At 40.9% G+C, this 17,735-nt stretch overlaps 1 protein-coding gene across 1 annotated transcript in view; it reads left to right on the forward strand.

The window, feature by feature from the left end:
- The window catches only part of afdna (afadin, adherens junction formation factor a), a 184,847-nt gene that overhangs the window by 24,743 nt on the left and 142,369 nt on the right, over positions 1 to 17,735 (forward strand). Inside the window, exons 2-3 of the mRNA XM_052012073.1 lie at positions 8,004 to 8,199; positions 17,375 to 17,490. Coding sequence (XP_051868033.1) covers positions 8,004 to 8,199; positions 17,375 to 17,490 — 312 coding nt within the window. The remainder of the gene's footprint in view (positions 1 to 8,003; positions 8,200 to 17,374; positions 17,491 to 17,735) is intronic.

Genomic DNA, 17,735 nt, shown 5'->3' on the forward strand with positions numbered 1-17,735 from the left:
GAAATCGCCCAGGTGTTGGAGGTTTTTATGGATGTTGCCTTGAGGCAGCACTCCCTGTAGATACTACTGATGGTGGGAAGGGATATGCCTGTGATGTATTGGGCAGAGTCCACTACTCTCTGCAGCTTGCGTTCCTGCTCATTTGAATTGCTGTACCAGACCACAATGCAACTAGTCAGGATACTTTCAACAGTACATCTACAGAAATTGGTGTTTGGTGACAAGCTGAACTTCCTTAACCCCTTAAGAAAGCACTGTTTGCCCTCCTTCCCCTTCCTGAAGTCAACAATCAGCTCTTTAGTTTTGCTGACATTGAGCAAGAGGTTGTTGTTGCGGCACCGCTCAACCAGGTGTCCTATCTTGCTCTTTTAAGTTGACTTATTGCCGCCTGTGATTCATTCAACAATAGTAGTGTCTTTGACGAATTTGAAGATGACATCGGAGCTGTGCTTAGCCACGCAGTTGTGCGTGTAGAGCGGGGGCTAAGCACACAGCCTTGAGGTGCACCTGTGTTGATCAGCGAGGAGGAGATGTTACCAATCCTCACTGATTGAGGTTTGCCGATGAGGAAGTAGAGTATCCAGTTGCATGGGGAGCTACAGAGGCCCAGGTCTTGAAGCTTGATGATGAGTTTGGATGGCATGATTGTGTTGAATGCTGAGCTGTAGTTGATCAGCAGCCTGGTGTACGAGTTCCTGTGGCCCAGATGGTCCAGAGCAGAGTGAAGAGCTAGAGAAATCGCATCTGCTGTTGACCTTTTGTGGCGGTAGGCAAATTGGAGTGGATCCACGTCAGTTCTGAGGCAGGAGTTGATTTGTGCTATAACCAACCTCTCAAAGCACTTCATTGCAGTTGATGTAAGTGCTACTGGACGGCGAGATAAGCGAGAGATTAAATATGTCTGTAAAATAATCCAGCCAGTTGGTCTGCACAGATCTTTAGTACTCAGCCAGGTATGCCATCTGGATCAGATGCCTTTCATGGATTCATCCTCCTTGAAGAATGCTCAGATGTTGGCCTCACCCTGAAATTACAGGGTCACCTGGAGCAGTGGGGGCTCGTGTGGGTGTGTCATAGTTCTCCCTGTCAAAGCGTGCATAAAAGGCATTGAGCTCATCGGGGGAGGGGGGAATGGGTTGGGTCATTGTCACTTAAGCTACCCGATCTCTCCTTTGTAGGAAGTTGTATTGTGCAAGCCCTGCCACAACTATTGAGTGTCCACCTGTGATTCCAGTTTAGTCTAAAATCGTCTCTTTGCGCTTGCACTGGCTTTCTGGAGTCATACCTGGACTTCTTACTTGACTCTGGGTCGCCAGCCCTAAATGCCACAGATCTAGTCCTCAGCTGGTACGAATCTACTGGTTCATCCAGTGCTTCTGGCTGGGGAAGACTCGGAATGTTTTTGTGGGTACACACTTGTCACAGACTTTACAAGGACATGCATGGACAACTGTGGCATGTTCATTTAGGTCTGCTAACAAATCCTTGAACTTGGTCCATCCACTAACTCGAAGCAATTCTGAATTCACTCCTCCGCCTCTGGCGTCCAGCTCTCGTAGTCCTGTTCACTGGTGCCATGCTCTTCAGTCTCTGCCTGTGTGCAAGCAGAAGCAGCACAGCCAGGTGGTCAGATTCACCAAAGTGGGGGTGAGGGATGGAGTAGTAGGCATTCTTGATTGTGGTATAGCTGTGGTCGAGTGTGTTGTGTCCTCTAGTATTGCAGGTGATGTGTTGAATGTAGTTGGGCAGAGACTTCAAGGTAGCCTGATTAAAGTCTCCCACGATGATGTGACAGGTGTCAGGGTACACTGCTTATTTATGCACTATTTGTACAGATCCGGGGAAAAGCAAGAACGGAAAATGAGAAGAGGAGGAAGTCTGTGATGGGCTAGGTGACAGGAGAGATTAAATGACAAAAGTAATGAATGCTGAAAGGCAAAATAGATGGAACAACAGAAACAAAAGCTAGATTGGGAGGAAGTGTAAATGGCATTAACATTTTGAATTAGTCCAAAAAATATGTTATGATCTTAATTTTTTTAAAATCTCAAATTGAGTTCAAACTATTGTAAAGATAATATCCTTCCATCCAATAACAGTGTGGTCAAGGTGAGAGCTGAACTGATTTTTCAGCATTTTCTCTTTCCCCATCACCATCCCTCTTTGCTTGCAGCATCACTTCTGCCATTATGATAAGACAATGAGAGGGTTGTTTACTTGGTCAGAAAATAGGAGTGGGATTGAGAATTAAAGTGGCAATCACACTCCTATTTTGACATGTCTATCTATCTCCACTACCATAGTGAGTCCCAATGTAAAATAGAACAACATCTACCTGGGCATTTGCAACCTTCTGGAATGAAAATTGAACATTCCAACTTCAAGTAAACTGTTCTCTTATCTTATTAAGCACCTGGCTGTGCTGCTTCTGCCTGCACACAGCTGCTTTGAAAACCATCACCTCAGTTTTGAGCAAGGGTTCCTGACTGGTTTCTCTTTCCGTATATACTGGTTGAGCTCTCCAGCTTTTGTTTTTTTTAAATCTTAGTCTCTTTTGCCTGTTCTAATCAGTCTGAAACATTAACTTTTTGCTTCTATCCTGTCAGAGCCTGACCCACTTGAGTATTTCCAGAATTTTTCATCTTTTTATTCTTGCTTTTTTGTTAAAAACAGTTTTCTCACCTTATTGTGCTGTCTCCAAGTTCCAATGCGCATGTAATGCTAGGTCTCTGCATCTGTACCCATTTACAAGTTGAATATGGGTTTCTACCAAATGAATTGCGTCATGCATCTGTAAAGCCACTATTATTTAATATTAGTCTCATAACCAATCACAGAACCAATGCCTTTTCTGACACTTCTCTCCCTTTTCTAGATCTGACTCCATCTCAAGAGACAAAACTACCCACTGACATTTACCATAAACTCACTGACTTCCACAGGTACATAGACTACACCTCTTCCCAATCTGTCTCTTGCAAGGATGCCATCCCCTTCTCTCAATTTCTCCATCCCTACCGCATCTGCTCTCAAAATAAGGCCTTCTATTCTAGAACGTCTGAAATGTTCTTCAAGTGGTTGATGGAGCGCTCCCACATTTCCTGAACTTCTGCTCTCGCCTCGTGTCCTCCTAGATAGAACAGAGACTGAGTTGCCCGAGTCCTTACCTTTTACCCTACCAGCCTCCACATCCACATATCATTTGTCATTTCCGCGAGTTGCAACAAGATTCCACTACTAGCCACACCTTCTCCTCTCTGCCCCTTTCTGCCTTCCACCGGGACCACTCCCTCCGTGACTCCCTGGTCCACTCATCCCTTCCAGACCTCTGGCACTTTCCCCTGCAACTGCAGGAGGTGCAATGCTTGTTCTTGCACCACCTCCCTCACCACCATCCGGGGACCAAAACAGCCCATCCAGGTGAAGCAAAGATTCACTTGCACCACCTTCAACCTCGTCTACTGCATCCAGTGCTCCACATTGGCAAAACCAAGCGCAGACTAGGTGACAGTTTTGTAGAGCACCTGCACACTGTCTGGAGTGGCCATCACAAGTTCCTAATTGTATGCCATTTCAGTTGTATGCGGTTGTCTGCTGAATCTAAGATGGAGGTTGAGTAGTTTGATCCCATTAATGCATTTTTAAAAAAATTGCATTAATCTCTTTACATCATGCTTATTAACTGCAATTTAATAGTCTTAGAGTCGTGGTCATAAATTTGTATGGTACAGCACTGAGCCCTTCTGCCCATCTAGTCCATACCATGATGTCTATCTGAGCTAATCCTATTCGTTTGTGTCAGGCCTGTATCCCTATACACCTTTCCTATTCAAGTACCTGTCAATTGCCTTGGATAACTTGGCAACTATCAAACTTTGGACTCTCTGCCTTAGTCATTTTATATTGTGGACTTCAGGACCCAGGATTGCCCTAAATTAAGGCATTGTTTCACATGGTGATTTTATAACCCAGATGGATTAAGATTTACAGCTTGTGGTTGCTTGTTGAATCAAAAATGGAGGTTGTCAGTAGTGTGATTCCATTAATGTTTCCCCTAAGTCTTTCCCCATTCACCCTAAAGCCAATAAGACATGATTTAGGGGGAACTTCACTCAGAGTGGTGAGTGTGGAACGAGCTGCCATCTGATGTGGTAAATGCGGGCTCACTCTTAAATTTTAAGAATAAATTGGATAGATACATGGATAGGAGAGGTCTGGAGGGTTATGGACTGGGTGCAGGTCAATGGGACTAGCGGAATAAAGTTTCGGCACAGACTAGAAGGGCAGAATGACCTGTTTTCTGTGCTGTAGTGTTCTATGGTTCTAATGTGCTTTTAAAAAGATTCATTAATCTCTTTTTACATTAATCATGCCCATTAACTGCAACTTAATAGTCTTAGAATTGTACAGCACAGAAGAAGCCCAGTTTGTCCATACTGTGGTGCCTGTCTAAGCTGATCCAATATGCTGCATCAGGCCTATATCCCTTTACTCCTTACCTATTCAAGTACCTGTCCAAATGCCTTTCAAATGTTGTAATTGTATCTGCCTCTACCACTTCCCCTGGAAGCCATTTCCATATAACCACAGGCCTCTGTAGAAAAACTTGCACGTCAGATCTCCTTTAAATTCGTCCCTGCTCACTTTAAACCTATGCCATCTAGTTTTTGACTTTGCCAACACTAGGAAAAATACTAACTATCTACTCTATCTATGCCCTTCATAATTTTATAAACCTCTTAAGGTAACCCCTCAGCATCCTGGTTTCCAGTAAAATAAACCTAGCCTATCCAATCTCTCCTTGTAACTACATCCCTCAATTCCGCACAACGTTCTGGTGAATCTCTTCTGCACTTCCTCTATTGTTTCCACATCCTTCCTGTAGTGTGGTGACCAGAACTGTATACAATACTTCAAGTGTGACTTGACTCAGCCTATGAAGGCAAGCATTCTGAATGCTGCCTGCACTATTCTATCCACTCATGTTGCTATTTTCAGGGAGCTATGAACTTGCACCCAAAAGTCTATTTGTACATCAACACTCCTGAGATCCCTGCCATTTGCTGTATATGTCCTGTTAATATCTGACTTCCCAAAAAGCATTACCTCCCACTTGTCTGGAATAAATTCCATCTGCTACTGCTCCACTTAACTTTCCAACTGATCTCTGTCCCTCTGTATCCTTTTGCAATCTTTTTTGCTATCTACTACACCAATTGTATTGTCAGCAAACTTACAATAGTGCACCTACATTTTCATCCAAGTCATTTATATACATGCTGAATGATAATGATCCCAGCACTGATCTCTGTGGTATTGCCTTACTATGTATGTATCCTCACAAAATGAAGGAATCCATGCCTGTAGGCAGATAACCTTATATAAACATACAAATTAAGAGCCCTAGAGAGGGAGAGATGAGAGACCTGCAGATGCTGGGATCTGGAGCAACAAACAATCTGCTGGAGGAACTCAGTGGGTTGGGCAGCATCTGTGAGAGGAAAGGAATTGTCAATGTTTCAGGTCGCACCCCTGCATCAGGACTGAGAGTGGAGAGGTGAGATGGCCAGTGTAAAGAGGAGTGCTGAGCAAGGAATCTGAGGTGATTGGTGGACTGAGGAGAGGTGTAAGATGACAGTCAGGTTGTGCTAATATGCAATAGCTTGTCCTGGTCCAACAATGTAGATACCACAGCCAAGAAAGCACACTAGCACCTCCACTTCCTCAGAAAGCTAAAGAAATTCAGCATGTCCCATTGATCCTCACCAATTTTCATAGATGCACCATAGAAAGCATCTATCTGGATGCATCACGGCTTGGTATGGCAGCTGCTCTGCCTGAGACCTCAAAAAATTGCAGAGCATTGTGGACACAGCACGTCACGCAAACCAGCTTTGCCTCCGTAGACTCTGTCTACACTTCTCACTGCCCCGGTAAAGTAGCCAGTATAATCAAAGACCCCACCCACCCCTCTCCCATCGGGCAGAAGATACAAAAGTCTGAAATCACATACCACCAGGCTCAAGGGGAGCTTCTGTCCTGCTGTTATAGTCCCCTAGAATGATAGGATGGAATCTTGACCTCCACAGTCTACCTTGCCATGGCCTTGCACCTTATTGTCTGCTTGCACTGCACTTTCTCTGTAACTGTAACACTTTATCCTGCATTCTGTTATTGCTTTCCCCTTGTACTATCTCAATTTACTCATGTGATGAAATGATCTGTATGGATGGAATGCAAAACAGTTTTTCCACTGTATCTCGGTAAAAATGACAAATCAATTTAAGCAATCCCGAGCATTTGTAGGCCACCCTACAAGTATATTGGTGTCCCTCCTGTTTAGGTGCAATCTATCCTTGTGGAAGTCACATCTGCCCTGGAAGAAAGCCCAAAGGAGTACTGAAACCTCTTCTGCACCAGCTCTCTAGCCATGCATTCCAACTGAGCTACTGTATATTTCTATTTCTTGCCTCGCTAGCATGTGCACAGAGAGTATCATGAGATTACAACCAAAGAAGCTCTTGTTTTTTAAACTTTCTACCTAATTCCCTAAATTCTCTTCACAGGACCTCATCTCTCTTCCTGCCTATGTTAGTACCAGTTTGGCCCATGACCTCTGGTTGCTCACCCTGCACTCTCAGAATGTCCTCTTTGCCCAGATACCATTGTTGTGTCCCTTTATAATCAGTTTAGGGGCACCTTTGACCAGGAATTCAACTAAATCAGTCCCATAACATTGTGGCTTCAAGAGCAGATCAGCAAGTGAATATCTTGAGAGGCACATGTCGACCCCTGCCCCCCTTAAGCCTTCCCGCCATCTACAAAGCACAAATCACAAGTTTGATGGAATACTTTCCACTTGGGTGGAATGTACCTCCAGCAGCACTTAGGAACCAAAGCATCATTCAGGACACAGCAGCCTATACCCCTAAACATTCATTCTCTCCTCCACTGGCCCTGTGGCTACAATGTGTGCCATTCACAAAATGTCCTACAATTATTCACCTCAGCTACTCTTGATGGCAATTCCCAAACCCACAACCTCTACCACCAAGGTGGACAATGGCTTCAAGTGCATGGTATTGGGTTCCCCATCAAGTTGCACACAATCCTGATTTTGAAATATATTGTCATTCCTTCCTGGAGCATCCAATAGTATTTCAGGAGATCTGTCAGAAGGAATGTAATGCTTCAAAATGGTGGATCACCAGCACCTTCTTGGAGTTATGGTTGCTAATCTTTCCGGAGATGCTTACATCTTGAAAAATAAACTCTTACCCTCTTCCCCTATTCATAATGCTTGAGTCACTCACAAATTACTTTTGAACTAAGCTCTACATGGTACCAAGGCATTTCCAGTACACATGAATCATCAGAAAAGCAAATAGGAATGCAACTTGAAATTTTGAAGTACATCTTCAACAATGCCATAATTGGCATCAACACATTGCAAGAATATCTTTGTAGATGAAGGGATGTAACTTTAGTGCTTCTAATTCAGATTAAATATATTGTCATTCTTTCCTGGAGCATCCAATAGTATTTCAGGAGATCTGTCAGAAGGAATGTAATGCTTCAAAATGGTGGATCACCAGCACCTTCTTGGAGTTATGGTTGCTAATCTTTCCGGAGATGCTTACATCTTGAAAAATAAACTCTTACCCTCTTCCCCTATTCATAATGCTTGAGCCACTCACAAATTACTTTTGAACTAAGCTCTACATGGTACCAAGGCATTTCCAGTACACATGAATCATCAGAAAAGCAAATAGGAATGCAACTTGAAATTTTGAAGTACATCTTCAACAATGCCATAATTGGCATCAACACATTGCAAGAATATCTTTGTAGATGAAGGGATGTAACTTTAGTGCTTCTAATTCAGATTATTAATGGACAGTAGTGGGAATAGTTTCAAGAAAAATGTTTTTTATAATTTCATGCCTTATTTTGCACTTGTGCTGTAATTTATGTTTACTAATTTTTGATTTTTAATTTCCTAGGATTTGGAGTTCCATGGTGTGATGAGATTTTATTTTCAAGACAAAGTAGCAGGAAACTTTGCAACAAAGTGCATCAGAGTGTCCAGTACAGCCACAACACAAGATGTCATAGAAACTCTTGCAGAGAAATTCCGACCAGACATGCGGATGTTGTCCTCTCCTAGATACTCACTTTATGAAGTGCATGTTAGTGGTGGTAAGTTTCTCAGAACTTTTTTTAGATGTGCAAACTCCTATCATCATTATTAAAGTACAGGAGATGTCAGTTATGTCATGGTTCTGAGTTTGTTATTTCAAGATTTATGTAGGACATTTACCACTGTTTGCACTTTGGCAAAAAATTAGCTTCAATGTGTACTGATGATGCAGATATATTGTAAAATATGACCACTGGTACCACTTTTCATAATCATTTAACTCTACAGCACAGCTGTAACTGACGGTGAGTAGGTTGCTAGTGGATGTAGGTTTGACTGCGAGCTGGGAGTCAGGTCTCTCATTTTAAGGGGAGAAAATTTTCTGTGCATTATTTACTCAGCTACAGTGGCCAAGTTTGTAATCTTTACATTAGAAAAATGTAAATTATTATTGTGTCCTTCTAGTTTGTTGGTTTGGGAGGTGCTGTTGGAGTAGCCTGGATCAGTAACTGTAGTAAATTTTGTAGGTGATACATATCGGAGCCTCTGTACTCTGGTGGTTGAGGGACTGAATGGTTGGGGTGATTTATGAGGTGCCAAGCAATTGGGATCTTTGCCCTGGATGGTGTTGAGGTGCTTGAGAGTTAATGGTGCACTCATATAGGGAAGGGGAGTCTTCCATTATGTTCCTGATTTCCTTGCAGATGGTGGAAAGGTCATGGAGTGTCAGGAGGTGAGGCATTCGCTGCAAGAAACCAGATACCAGTCTGACTTGCTCTTGTAGCTGTAGTATTCATGTAGCTGGCCCAGTTGAATTTCACATTAGTGGTAATCCACATTGTATTGAAGGTGGGGTTCTTGGCAATGACATTGAATGTCAAGGTTAGGCAGTCAAACTCTATCTTGGAGATGATTGTTGCCTGGCACATTTGTGATGAAAATGCTACTTTCCACTTAACAGTCCATGCCTGACTGTTGTTGAAGTCCTGCTGCTTGTATGCATGGCCTAATTCATTTACTAAAGAGTTAAGAATAGATTTGAACTTTGTGCAATCATCAGCAAACATCCCCACTTCTGACCTTGTATTGCCAGGAATGTAATTGAAGCAGCTGAGGATTGTTAGGCTAGCACACTGGCCATGACTAATTCCTGCAGTAATGTCCTGGGACTGTGATTGATGTCAGACTACCACAGCCATCCTCCTTCATATGAGATATGACTCTAACCACTGGAGTTTCTTTTTTGCTTTGATGCCCATTGACACTGGTTTTATTAGGGCACCTTGATGAGACACACTATCAAATGCTGCCTTGATGTCAAGGGCTGTCACTTAACTCACCTCTTGGTTCCCATTGGTTCTCTTTCCTCTTGGACCATTCTTCTTGGTTCATGTTTGGATTAAGCCTATGATGAGATCTGGAGCCTTATTGTCCTGGCAAAACCTAAACTTTTGATGGATATAGGTATTGGTGTATGTGTTACTTGATTGCATTTGTCAGCAACAGCTTCCGTTACTTTGATTGAAAGTTGACAGATAGAGAATGCTTATTAGAAATGCGTCTTTCTTAAAGGTTAGGGCAATCTCTGAATAACTTAATTTTGTTGAACAATGCTCAAGGTGTCTGATTACCCTAATTTTAGCATGTAAACAGTTCTCAATCTACCTTGTCTCTACCTTTTTTATTAAGCATTATACAGTACCAGGTCACTCCATTTTAAATACAGCAACAAAAAAAAAATGGTTGTTTTGGATTTGAATGCATGTACAGGGCATCTTGAAGTGAGGTGCTTATTCACAAAGATGGTATCTTGTCAATCTTTTTTAAGAACCTCAATATCATATCGTTGGGATACCTCCTTGAATGAAGATCCTACAAGATTCTCTTGGAGTTTCACAGACCACTTGAGAGAACTGCAAGCTATTTGAAAATCATGCAATTGTGTAATTATATGAATGTTCTTGCATGACACTCAACAAGGCTATATTTTATGTCTATCATAATTTGGGAAGAATTCCTACCAAGTTTGGTCAACTATTCGTTACCCATTTGTAAAATAGTGTAGTACTCCTTTCTCCCCATACTAACCCCCTCTTTCTCTCCCCTTCCAACTTCTCTTCCCTTTCTTTCTGTTTCTTTTTCTATCCCAATTGTCTTCCCATCTGCCTGCCCTGCTTACCTACTCACTGCATCCTCTCTCCTTTTGAAACCCAGAAGAGATCTTGGGTAATGTCATGGAGTTCAGAAATAATCCAGCTCTTTTTCAGTTAAAGAACTGTTTACCATTTAATTCTATTAATGAAATCAGAATAGAGATTTACTTGAGAAGCAGAAAAGTCTGGGGATGATGCAAGATATGAGTTTGAAACTCACCAGGTCAGTTAGAAAATATAAACTCAGGTAACTAAATCTGCAATTAACAATAAAACCTGTGTTAATAATAGTAAACTAGATTGATATAAAAACTTTTTTTTAGTTCACTAGTATCATTCAGGCTTGGGAATCAAGCATCCTTTTTTTTTTGCCCATATACAACTCCCGATCCACCAATGTGGTTGACTCTAAACTGACTCAGTTCAGGGGCAGTTAAGGATTGTCAGCAATGTCCATAAGCTTTGAATTAATTAATTAAAAAATCTCAATTTTGTCTCTAGGTTTGCATTCTCTGTATTCGCCTTTCCAAATCTTCTAGTGAAGAACTAAATTTTGCATTATCATTTCTCTACACCTTTTGAATTCTCTCAAGATTCTTGAATTCAGCTTTCAATGTTAGCCATCAGATGAGATTTTTGAGATCATATAGATCAAGGTAGTCATGGAAAAAGTTATGGTTGGTCTTCATTTCGGGAGGTATAGTGTATAAAAGTAGAGAGGTGTTGATGAGGCTCTACGGATCACTAGTGAGGCCTCATTTGGAATACTGTTTGCAGTTTTGGGCCTTGTATCTTAGGAAGGATGTGCTGATGTTGGAGGGGGTTCAGGGGAGATTTACGAGAGTGATTCCCAGAATGAAAGGGCTTACATATGATGAGCGTTTGTCGGCTCTTGGACTGTACTCACTGGAGTACAGAAGAATGAGAGGGGACCTCATAGAAACATTTAGAATGGACAGAGTAGATGTGGCCAAGCTGTTTCCCTTGGTGGGTGAGTCCAGGACCAGAGGGCATAAGCTTAGAATTAGAGGGTACAGGTTTAAAACAGATGAGGAGAAATTTCTTTAGCCAGAGGGTAATGAATTTATGGAATTCTTTGCCACGTACAGCAGTGGAGGCCCGATCATTTGAGGCGTTTAAGGAGGAGATAGATAGTTATCTAATTAGTCAAGGTATCAAGGGATATGGGGATAAGGCCAGAAATTGGGGCTAGAAAGGAATAGTGTTTTTTTTCTTTTTCTTCTTTTCCTTTAGCTCATGGAGCAGACTTTTTCCCCCATTTCTCATTTCTTTTCTTTTCTTTTTCTTTTTCCCTTTTCCTTGGAGCAGACTCGATGGGCCGAATGGCCTACTTCTGCTCCCTTGTCTTGTGGTCTTGTAATCTTCAAGATGAGGTCCTATACTAAAGAAGGTGGATTTCAATAGTGTAAGACATGACCTGGCAGAAATAGATTGGGAACAGCTGCTATAGGGGAAAATAACATCACATAATTGGCAAGTGTTTAGAAGCGAGGTAGTAAGAGTTCAGAGTTAGCATATTCCTGTAATGGTCACAAGTAAAGGTTAAGTTTAGGGAACCTTTGTCAACAAAGGATATTGAAAGTTTGATCAGGGAAAAGAAGGAAGCGTATGTCAGGTATAGGAAACTGGTATTGAACAGGTGCCTTGAGTTTATAAGGGGTATAGGAGACAACTTGAGAAAGAAATTAGAAGGGCAAAAGGGGGCCATGAAATGACCATGGCAAGTAGGATTAAAGAGAATCCTAAAACCTTTTATGTATATTAGAGTCAAGGGAGTAGCTGAGGAAAGAGTAGATCTCCTCGGCCAAAATGGTAATCTATATGTGGAGCTAAGGGGTATGAGCAAGGTCATAATTGAATACTTCTCATTGGTATTCAGGGAGAAGGATGTGGAGGCTGGAGAGTTAAGGGAGGGGAATCCTGATATTCTGGAGCATGTCTGTATCAGAAAGGAGGAAGTGTTAGCGATATTGGTGCACATGAGGGTAGATAAATCCCCAAGGTCTTACAGGACCTATGCCAGGATGCTAAGGGAACCAAGGGAGAAGATTAGGCTCTTATAGAGATTTTGCATCTTTATTAGTCATGGATGAGATACCAGAAGACTGGAGGATAGATAATGTGTTCGTCTTACTCATGAAGGGCAATAGGGATAAGCTTGGAGACTACAAGCTGGTGAGCCTTGCATCAGGAAAAGGGAAGTTGATGGGGAAGATTCTGATTTGTGTTCACTTGGAAAGGCAGGGAGGAATCAGCATGGTTTTGTGCAGGGGAGATCATGTCTCACAAATCCAGTTGAGTATTTTGAGGAGATAACTAAGGAAGTTGAAGGCAGATGGTAGACTTGGTTTACATGGACTTCACTAAGGCTTTTGACAAGGTCCTACATGGTAGGCTGGTCCAAATAAGGCACAAGGGAGCCAAGATGTACTGGCAAACTGGATCCAACATTGGCTTTGTGATGGGAGGCACATGGTAGTGGTGGATGAATGTATTTCTGATTGGAAGTCTGTAACAAGTGGTGTACCACAGGGATTGGTGCTGGGACCTTTGTCGTTTGTAGTATATAAATGATGTGGATGAGAATGTAGGTGTCTGATTAAGTTTGCAGACAACATGAAAATTGGTGGAGTTGTAGATAGCAAAGAAGGTTGTCTAAGCATGCTGCAGGACTTAGATTAGCTGGAAAGTTGGGTGGAATGGTATCAGATGGAATTTAATTAGGACAAGTGTGAGATAATGTACTTTGGGAAATCAAATTCAGGTAGGACATATGTAATGAATGGCATGGACCTCAAGGAGTATTGAATAGAAATACCTCGGTATAGTTACATAGCTTGCTGAAAATAGAGACATCAGTGGATAGGGTATGCCTTTCTTCATAGGCCAGGGCATTGAGTATGAGAGTTGGGACATCATGTTGCAGCTGTACAAGACATTGGTTAGATTGCACTTGGAGTATTGTGCACAGTTTTGATCTCCATACTACCAGAAGGATGTGGCAGCAATAGAGAAAAGATTCACCAAGATGTTGCCTGGATTGGAGGGGTGTAGTTGTAAGGAGAGATTGGATGGACTGGGTTTGTTCTTACTGGAACATGAGAGGCTGAGAGGTAACCTTAGAGGTTTATAAAATTGAGGGTCATATATGGGATATATAGATCCTTTTCCTGAAGGCAGGAGAGTCTAGAACTAAAGGACACAGGTTTAAGGTGAGAAGGAAGAAATTTAAAGTACATCTGAGGGGTACATCTTTCACACAGAGGGTGTAATGCGCTGCCAGAGCTGATGGAGTTAGATACAATGGCAATGTTTATGAGGCATTTGGACAGGTACAAATAGGAAAAGGCATAAAGGGATATGGGCCTAATGCAAGCAAATGGGATTATCATAGATGGGCATCATGAATGGCATGGATGAAGTGGGCTGAAAAGCTTGCTTCTGTGCTTTACGATTTTGTTATTGAAAAATGCTTTACCTATTTCGACCTTTATTTTGTGTATTTGTTTTGTATTCTGGGTCCCATTTCTTTCTCATTTCCAAGTCCTTGTTATCAGCTTTTCAGAATTTTATGAATGTGAAGTTCAGAAAGATTATACTTCTAAATGATTACCGTTAAAATCCTCAACGGCTATTGTATTTGTATTGCCTTTTCAACCTGGTCATGCCAAAATGCTTAACAATTAGTAGGGTGTCGTTATGTCTTCACCATCAAAATAGGAATCACAATCAAATGAACTGCAAATTAACTTGCATGAATGTGTGGCATTTCATTTTGTAAGAATGTTTATGTGGGATATAAAAACATTATTTGGGACTAGCTATTTAAATGAGGAAGTCAAGTTATGGTTCATATTGATAATGCGTTTCCCTAGTTTGAGTTCATTTAGGCTAACTACCTTTCTGTCAGCCTTCTTATCAGGGAAGTAGAAGGGGTTATTGACACTTACAGTGCTATCAATCGTATACTAATCAAAACCTGCATTATTGATGCTCAGTTTGCGGTCCTGTTAACTCTAGACATCACAATAGGTTTGGTCCCTGCAGGGGTTACAAACCTTAATTTCAAAGGCCTGCTGTGAGTATCTGTCCTTAAAGTTATCATGGTATTTAAACTAGAAACAGAAAATGCCGTAAATACTCAGCAGGTCTCATACTTGTGGGAAGAGAGAATGCGTTAAAACCTAGGTTGAAAACCTTTTTTTTATCAAGATTAGCATTTGCCCAACCTTTGCATTAATGAATTTTAGTAAAGTTGAGAATGGGAATTGAGGAAGTCACAGGCTGTGGTTTTACCTAGCAAAAGAGATGACAGTTGTGATTGTTGGAGATCAATTTTTCTGACTCCCGAACACTGCTACTCGTGTTCCTGAGGTCTGTGTTCTAGACCCAGCCATCTTCAGCTGCTTTCTCTTTCATTGTGCAACCATCTTCTCATTGTAATATTAGAATTTGGATACTTGCTGAAAATTAGCATTCAGATCTATTTGCAGTATCTCAGAAAATGAAGACATCCATTCAGCAACACCTGCACAGCCTTCTCTTATTTGGCAGTCACATGGGATTGAGGATTACCCTGTTTCCACTCCATTTCTAGGAAATGAAAGGTGCTTGAGTGTGAATTCTCTTTAATGTGGGGTGGTTGTTGCACATCAGTCATCATGAGGTCTTAGTCTAATGGCAAGTCCATATCAATTGGAAAATAAGCTCTGCCACAGACTTAGCATTCACACATGTACAAATAGATACACATTCTTCCTTTCCTCTCCTCCCTCTCACCCCCACCCTGTTTCTTCAGACCTTGTTTTCCTTGGACTCTCTGTCTCTGTCCCCTTCCTCATATTAGGTTTGGGTTGGATGGATTATTTTTGAAATACAAGTGCCAGCCAGGCCTTGACTATATCCAACAAGAAATATCTTTGCATTACCAATGGCAAATCTCCAACCATTAATGTTTTATTGGTAACTTAGTTGGGGCAGTGCCACACAATGCAACTATAAGGATAAGTTAGAGTCTATATATTCTGTAGCAGGTGACTCTTAAGTCCTTAAACCTCTTCCTAAAAGACACATCAGGCATGTGACTGGGCACACGCCAGTTGCCTATATGATAACTAATCTAACAAAGTTCAGCAAGCTCACTCAGTGCTATACAAATGAAAATGGGCTACTTGATTGGCACCTTCTGCTGTCCTGAGCATTCACTCCCACCACCACTGGCACAGCATGGCTGTGATATACAAGGTTTGCGAGAAGCATTTCAACAACTTAAAGACTTTAAGGGCCAAACCCTCAGTGCTTATAACCTGCAAGGAAAGTAGTTGTGTGGAAAGTCCAGCACTCCTCCACATCCCTTGCCATCTTGACTGGAAAATGAGTCGGTAATCTTTATTTTCTAGTCCAAAATCTTGAAACATTTAAGTCTAAATTGAAACATTAACTCTAAAAGTCCTTCCACAACATGACAGCTATAGTCCAAATATGTGGTTCATTGCTACCATCTTGAGGGCATTTAGAGACTGGGAATAAATGTTGGTCTTGCTGTTATTTTTTCATGTCTGCATAACACATCATTTAAGCTCATTAGCTTAATTTGAATAGTGCAAATCTGGAGCTCCAGATTTGCACTGTTCTTTTGAAAGGAGAGATGTTTCCTTAGATGCTGACCTGTAATGTTAAAGTTACATCAACTTAATTTTGGATTGTCCAGCAAAGGGTATCAATCAACTCCTTTGAGCATGTTACACAACTCAATTAGATCATAATTTTCAATACTAAACTGAATGTAACCAATATATTCTGCATTTGTAATTTATGTACCCCTTCCAAGGCTGATATTACCTTTTTGAGGTGTGCCCAGAACTGAATGCATTTCTCCATATCCAATTTGGATGTTAGCCCAGATACTAAATGTTGGTCCTAAATTTTTCCCTTGCCTCTTCATGTATGGGTAACAAATGGAGTTTATTGGTGGCTACTTTCTGCAAATGTACCTAAATTTTGGGAAACTTGTGCATTTTTTTTTAACCAAAGGTAGGTTTTCAGCATTTCAGTCATTTTGTCATCAAAAATGTGAATATGAATAATTTGCCATGTCAGGGTGGTAAATAGTCGGACAGGTCTGTACTACATATAACACATCCATTATTAACCAAGTGGTGAGTTATTGCTGAAATTCATTGGACAAACGTCAGTTAGTGCTATTGTGCTGCATTCTAGTTTAATTGGTGAAAGAAAATGGGGTAGGGAGTTGGGATGGTTGTTTGTGGGGAGTAAGTAATTTGGGGGAGATGTAATTTCATCATTATTACATGTTGCATTAATGACAGTTTGTATGGATTAGGGAAAGTAAATTTTGAGCATGTTTGTTTTGTAGATGAATAAGTCAGGTGCGTTATTTCTACAATGCCAAGTTCTTATTAGCTTGAGCTTCAAAATTATAGAACTACTTTATTGGTACATTACCACTGCAGGTGGGATTTATAGATTTCCTAGTTTATAGTGTCACTACCAAAGTTAGATGGCTTCACAATTGGTTTCATCTTGAATTGAATGTAACTTCATTATAGTTGTTGAAGATGACTAACTGCTACAAAGCAAACATTGTTCAATGTATTTTCTTCAAATCTTTGTTTGTATCCAAGTATTTGCAGTAAATTTCAAAAGTGTTTTTAACACATTGTTAATTTGGTAGCTAAAATATGTTGCTAATAACTTGGAAATCTGTCTCTTGTTCATGGCAGTTACAGCAATGTAAACATTGGTTCACTAGTTTCCATTTTTCAGGGTGAAATGCTAAAATAAGTGCACTGCTGCTAGTACTTGCCTTTTTAGGCAGCATCTGTGGAAGGAGAAACAGTTTTTTGGCTTGATAGCCTCATCAGTTATGATAAAAGCTCATTGACCTGTTCCTATTTACCTATCTTATGGTTTCTTTGAATATATGAGCTCTGCATGGATTATAACTACATAGGTGTTGAAATTAAATTATGAATAATTGTTTCAATTTTATGAAATCTGTCATGTGGAATTTACTTGTGATATATGAATATTATTTTAGAGGAGCGTAAACTTGACAAGGAAGAGAAGCCTCTGGTTGTTCAATTAAACTGGAACAAGGACGATAGAGAGGGAAGATTTGTTTTGAAGAATGAAAATGCCTTCCTTCCACCAAAGGTAAGAACTTCCATAAAAATATAGGTATTTCAGAGTGTTTTGCACATTGGTTAACATAGTTGCTGAATTTTAACCACATCCTACTCAAGATTAACATACTGCATAGTTTAATGAGTGATAGGTAGAACATTTCACCAATTTAATCATTTATTTATTTTCTCAGTTTAGACCATAAGGTTGATCTCTCTGCCACTGTACTTTTGAGAGGAACAATCATTTGGGTTCAAAGCTGATGTTGATCCTTG

The sequence above is a fragment of the Pristis pectinata genome, chromosome 3, assembly GCF_009764475.1.
Source record: "Pristis pectinata isolate sPriPec2 chromosome 3, sPriPec2.1.pri, whole genome shotgun sequence".
Taxonomy (NCBI): Eukaryota; Metazoa; Chordata; class Chondrichthyes; order Rhinopristiformes; family Pristidae; genus Pristis; species Pristis pectinata.